Source organism: Microchirus variegatus, assembly GCF_963457635.1.
Source record: "Microchirus variegatus genome assembly, chromosome: 3".
Taxonomy (NCBI): domain Eukaryota; kingdom Metazoa; phylum Chordata; class Actinopteri; order Pleuronectiformes; family Soleidae; genus Microchirus; species Microchirus variegatus.
This window is the reverse complement of record NC_139804.1, coordinates 26,429,688-26,436,179: the sequence shown is the minus strand read 5'-3', so window position 1 is coordinate 26,436,179 and position 6,492 is coordinate 26,429,688. Positions and strand designations below refer to the sequence as shown.

General features: G+C 42.1%; 1 protein-coding gene across 1 annotated transcript; it reads right to left on the bottom strand.

Annotated features, from left to right (window-relative positions):
• Nucleotides 1-2,119: 2,119 nt before the first annotated feature.
• zbtb38 (zinc finger and BTB domain containing 38) lies at nt 2,120-6,254 on the bottom strand. Its single transcript, XM_083886615.1, has one exon. The coding sequence runs from the start codon at nt 6,247-6,249 to the stop codon at nt 2,638-2,640; it is 3,612 nt and encodes a 1,203-aa protein (XP_083742741.1). The 5' UTR covers nt 6,250-6,254; the 3' UTR covers nt 2,120-2,637.
• Between the last annotated feature and the right edge of the window lie 238 nt (nt 6,255-6,492).

The following is a 6,492-nucleotide window of genomic DNA, read 5'->3' as shown; positions in this document are numbered from 1 at the left end:
CAGAGTTTAAGTATTTGTAGACTGGCTCTACTGTAAAGCCCTGTTTCTTGCGTTTCCATTCGGTAAATATTACTACTAGTATGAAAATAGCAGTGTTGTAATGTAACGAAGTACAAATACTTTGTTACTGTACTTAAGTAGAATTTTCACATATCTGTACTTTGTTATTTATATTTCTGACAACTTTTACTCAACTATATTTCCTCAATAAAATGTGTACTTTACTTATACATTTCCCTACTAAAAATTTCAAGTTGAGTTGGTGACCTGTTTGTTGTCGCTAGCTGTTTATAGCGGCACTAGCTGTTAGCCACTCAGTTGTTAGCCGCATATTTTGGCCCCAAGTGGACTTAAAACACACCAGCGGCTCGTTGTTTACCATTCCAAACCATACCATACTGTATCAAAACGAACTGTACCACGATGGAAACAGGACTTAAGCTATACTTGACACTGCATTATGCAACAAACAGAGGGTTTGGCTCCTATACTCAATCCTACCTTTCCCAAGCATGTCAGAGAACTACAATGGCCTTCACATACATGCGAGAGAGAGAGGATGTCGGTCGTCTTTGTTCTTCTGATTGAAAATGCAAAACACAGCACAAAATGGTGGCACAAGATGGCAGCCTCTGTAAAGCAAGACCCTTGCCTGCAGCTTATTCCAATGGTAAAAATGTATATATAATATTTTTAAGAGGTTATACACAAACATACTTATGGGCGACCTTGAGTGTCTCGGCGACCTTGAGTGTCTTGAAAGGCTCCTTAAAATATAATGCATTATTATTATTATTATTATTATTATTAATAATATTTTTTGCCCATGAACCCTCCTAGATATTACAAACTGGACCTTTAATTACATCACAGCTACTTTGTCTAACGCCTAAATAGTTTGTTAACATTCTCTCTCATATCTGAATGTCTGGTTAATGTGTCAGTCAGTAACTCTGTACTGGCCCTCATGGTCACAAAAAAGACACGGGGTATCAGTATGTTGTTTGACTTATCTGTATATTTGAGTATTGTAATCTTAATCATAGGGTTCTTACTATGATGGTTACAATATATTGATTAATGATGGGCTGATTTACTTTAGGACAACCAATCCCAAAACTTTAATAAAGTCCAATAGCCACTGATATTTGAAAAGTTCGAAAGGCTGCTCTAGAATAACATAAATAACATAATGTCACCATTGTTATTACTTAATAATAAGAAGGGAGAATATCCCAGATTACTGTTTCTAATAATAATAATGACAACTTAGATTTATATAGCACTTTTCAAAAAAAACAAGGAAGCTTTACAATACAAAAGAAGCTTATGATACGCCTGTTACATCACATGGCCAGTATTTGAGAGAAGCAAAGCATTTAGAAACATCTGGAAATTGTGTTTAGAGGCCCAACTCTAACAAGTGATGCAGTTTGTGTGGAAGAAGAAGGGAATTAACTTCTCACATGGACTGCAAGTCCCTGAAGGTCCAGGAGGAGCGAAACACATGGCTTTGTATTTATGAACGTACGTTTGAGTATTTGAAACGCACTACTTTAAATTTCCTTTTTTTCATTACACTCTTAGAAATAAGGGTTCCAAAGGTATCCTTCTACAAGGGCTGAGGTTCTACCTGGAACCATTAGCTTCTGAAAAGGGTTCTTGGTAACACTAATGGTTCAAGTAAGAACCATTTTGATTCAGAGAACTCTTTAAAATCCATTTCCTGAATAAAGGGTTTTAAAAGGGTTCTTGGTGGAACCCTCCAAAAGGGTTTTAGGTGGAACCTAAGCCAAAAAGGGTTCTCCTATGAGGACAAGCCAAATAATCTTATATGGTTCACACTTAGCACTTTTATTTCTAAGAGTGTAGTGTCATTATCAAGAGTATCAATAAGTGAGCTTATAAGTGAGAGGTCACAAAATACTGTGAACTGATAAAGAGGCATTTACTGTAGTGTATTAATTTGATAAAGGAGGACAGGATGTAACTGTGTAGCATATCAACATTTATTTAAATAATTTTCTTTTACAAGTTTTATACATGTTTAACACACAAAAGTGAGTAGCTCAATGATGCCATGTGTTCATTAGAAAGTAGACGTCTATCAATGGTGCTTAGAAGTGAAATGTAATTATCAAAGTATTTTATGAACAGATTAGCATAGTCAGTCTATAAAGTGCAACTCACCATGCCCAGTTAATTCAGCGGCAGATTCAGAGATGTGACAAAAGGTTCATATTGTTTTACTTATTTTAAAATGTGAAAATGTCACCACACCGGAACAGCTTTCCAGTGCATCAATCATTTGCTTTCTTGAGGTTGTCACTGGGTCTGCCTTATATGCATAGACAATGGACAAAGCACAGTCTCTGTCAGAAGATACATAAATGAAGAAACATCGTCTACAAAGGTGGAAAAAAACACTCAATAGTTTGAGTGTAGGAGGGAAGAAATCATAGAATCCACTGACATTACGTCCTCATAATGTTCGGTGATGTCCATTTGGAATATTTGTTTCGCTGCAAATACAACTTAACACAATTTACAATTCCCAACTAAAGGTGCAGTGGCTCCCAAATCACATTTCATTCACTTTCTCTATTGCCGATTGTTGAACCCTGTCCTCAACAATCTTTAGAAAAATGGCTCCTCCTTGCAGACCCATTTATCTGACTTGTGTACAGAAACATGGCCTTTAGTCTCGGAGTCATTTTTCCTGAACAGTTGGTTGTGACTGTTGGTTCTTGGTCCCATCACAGTATCCTTGTTTCTATCGTTGTCTCTCATGCAGGCCGGCTTTTTTGGGATGAGATGCATAGAAGGTTGTGGATTGATGCTTTTTTTTGCCATTTTATGTTTTACTTTTGGCGATGCATGGGGAAGCAGCGGGTCACTGCAGGGTGATAATGGGTTTTTTATGTTGGAATATAACATGTCCTGGTATGAATTTAAAGACATAAAATCAGTTGTATCCACGATTTTAGGGTTCATTTTATCAATGGAAAAAAGTCCATCCTCCTCCATTTCACTTTTGACTTCAGCGTCCCCTTGAGTGTCACTGTCCTCTGTTTTGATGGTGTCCTGTTTTATGTCTTCACTCAGGTATTTAGAAGATGGTGTAAAGCTGTCCTCATCCTCATTTGTTCCTTGGTGTTTTTTCTCATGACTTCTCTTGGTGGCAAGGTAGAGGAAGCGCTGAGGACAGAAGGAGCAACGATACTTCTTTTCTGGGTTGGGGCTCCGTGGTATATTGTCAAAGCAGGAACCACTTTCCATGCAGCTGTTGCAGATGTAATCACCACCAGCAGGGGCCTCACCTGGGGGACCTTGTTTACCGCAGGTCCGGCAAAAACATGGGTGAGAGCCGACTATGTGAGCTCTCAGGCCGGTCTCTGTGATAAAAGAGCTGTCACAGATGTCACAGTTGTAGGAGGCCCTCGGGCTGCAGTTCTTACTAAGACTACGCTTCACCTCTGCACTACCACCCGAGAGGTTCTTCTCAGTCATCCAGCTGCTCTTATCAAGGTGGGCCTCAGTGGCTGCAGCTCGATCCAGAGATGTGTCAGAAAACTGGTGAAACAAGGCATTTCTGTGCTTGAATCTCAGCCTCTTCCGCTTCTTTTTAGCTTTGTAGGAATAGTAGGGACGCCAAAGTACATCAGCAGTGTCACAGTCATTGGGGTCATCGTACACTTGCTGCTCAGTGGAGGAGGTAACTTCTTGTCTGAGGCGGATTCTGGGGCTCTCTGAGCTTCCTGTCATCGGAGCACACTGACTTTGGCTCTCCTGCTCACTCTCATCTCGAACTCTCCTTTTCTTACGGGGGAAAAGCTTGGATCCTTTGATTTGGCGCCGAATGATGGCTTCGTTGCCTATTTTTACTGTTATCTGACAGAGTGGCATGGCATCACCATCCACAGATGGCCCTGGACATGCAGGTTTAGCAATATAGGTTTCAGTCTTTGACCTCCCCATTTTGTCACGCACTAGATTCTCTGTGCTTGACTGAAGTAGCTCCTTAGTCATATCCTCAACTCTTTTTGCAGAGGCTGACAGTTCACCTAACTTTTTTACAGCGTTTAAAGACTTTAAGAACGGCACATTATGACCAACGTACTCTGAGTTCATTAGCGCCGGAGGGTCCTCTTTGTGAGTCTCAATATTATGTTGCAAGAGCAAGGTACTGTTGTGGTCAGTGATGGTGGAATCTCCTTTCTCAGCCTCTTTTCTTGAGGCTTCTTGAGTTTCCAATTCATGAGTCAAACTTCGATCACTGTTTTGGTCGCATAGCTTGTCAAAGCTGATGCGAGGAATGACAGGGGCCACTGTCTTTGTTGTTGCCATGAATGTCAGAGGGAATGACACTTGGTCAGGGCTGATCAGTCTGTTTTCATCCAGTGAAGGAGTGTCGCTGTCTACTGCAGCTTGGTTGCCTCCGTCAGAGCTCTCTGAATAAGTCTGACTGTACGTCTTGTATTTTCTCTTTCTAAACTTCATAGGCAGAAGCCTGTAGAGCTTGATTGGGTAAACGCTGGCTTTCAGCCCACCACTGGCAGACTTTTTCTTAACAGATAAACTGGGATCAATGCCGTGAAAAGCCTTCTGATGGTTCTTCAAGATATAGTATGTCATGAATGTCTCCAGGCAGAAAATGCACTGATAGCGTCGTTCACCCGTGTGCCATATTTCATGCTTCGTTCGGTACTCTGCCAAGGCAAACACTTTATTGCAATAATGACAGGGATAGGCCCTCTGCCAGGAATGTACATTCTCATGCCGCTTCAGACTGGATATAGTGACATAGACCCTCTTACACACACTGCAGTTGTATCTCCTCTGACTGCCCCCTGGCCGCACCGCCCTTGTGCCCCGTGGGGGCTCTAAATGGTCCATTTCAAGGGGCTCTGGGCTAGAAGGGGTGGAGAGGTCAGCAGGAGGAAGCTGTGTCCCGATGCTCTCCTCGTCTGGTATGTCATCCAAATGAATGTCCACCTCTTTGACTGGTATGTCTGGAGTCTCGAGTTTATGTCTCTCTTTTACAGCCTTAGGACATATCTGCTCATGGTTGCGCAGCCGTTTTGGGTGAATGAACTTCCTGTGGCAGAACTTGCAAAACAAATGACTGACAAAACGCTTTTTATGTAATTCTGAGTGAACTGTGAGAAGAGCTTTATTCGTAAATATCTCTGGACAGTGCTCACAGCCATAGATTGAGATGCTGTCTTCTGCGTGAGGGGAAAGGGTTGGTGGCTCTAACTCCTTTTGACCATTGTCAGTGTCTGTCGGTTCTCCTGGTTCTACACTCTTTTCTCTTTCTTCCTCTGAAAAAAGTGAAGGTGGTGTCCTGGCTGCGGCAGGTTCTTCAGTAACACTATCAGTTAATGTAAGTGCTACTTCATTTGGTTTGTCTGTCTGTGATTCAGCTGATGTTGGAAGTATTGTTTTACCCAAAATGCCTCTCAGCATGTGGCGCTTTTTAAGTGGGCCTGTGTTCCTGTTAATGAGCTGCTTTGGCTGTGAGATTGCAGGCTTCTTGTTTTCTGACTGACTGCTATCTTTGCTTTCAGTAGATTTGCTGACTGCATATGAGTGCTCTGAGAGAGCGTGTGTGGTCTCATTGTTCCCACTGAGGCAGGACGTTGTAGGGCAACTAGATGGAAGCTGTCCTATATCTGGGGACTGCCTCTCTCCATTGGTTTGAACCAGGGGGGTGAAAGGATTATTCCCAGGACACACTTCAGTGATAGAGAAGGCATTGGTGATGCGTGGCCCTCTGGCACTGTCCACCTCCTCAGGCCTGGAAGCTTCATTCTTTGTTTTGTTAAACACCAGGCCTGAGCTGGATTTAACACATTCATTATGTTTGTCTTGTTCTGCAAGCTTCTCTAAAAAAGGAATTCCAAGTTTTTTTCCAGCAGCCACTAATCTCCCAGTGTCCTCTGCACCAGGTGACATCACCTTTGAGCAGTAGATGAAGTTCAGGATGCTGGCAAACACGTCTGACTTCAGGTCCATCAGCTCCAGCACTTGGCCAGAGCTCCATGTTTCAGAAGCTGTCAGGGCGTTCCTGAAGTAACCACTGCAGGCTGCCAGTATGTTCTTGTGGGCCCGAAATTTAACATCCTCCACCACAATGGTGACATCACAAAAGAGGCCTTGTGAGCGCTGTTCATTGAGCTTGCTGAGCACAGTGTGAGGGTGAGCACTATCCATCAGGTTCTGAGTGCATGGGCACACCACAGTCATCTAAAAAAAAAAAAGAGAGAGAATTAATTAATTACATCTGTTTACAAGCTCCAGGATCTGACTGTTTTGATGTTGTTTAAAAATAGTCTGACACTGCTGTGCTTTAGTGTTCAAACACTAGATGGCAGTGATACCTTAACAGTTGTGCTTCAGTGATTACAGTCTGCTCAACTCATCAACACATCAGGTTTAAGAACAACAACAAAAAAGCATGCATGATTTTTAAAGCTTTAAGACAGTATA

Bases quoted from the DNA above. Each gene is read 5' to 3' on its own strand.
- zbtb38 (XM_083886615.1), bottom strand. From the start codon at position 6,249: ATGACTGTGGTGTGCCCATGCACTCAGAACCTGATGGATAGTGCTCAC.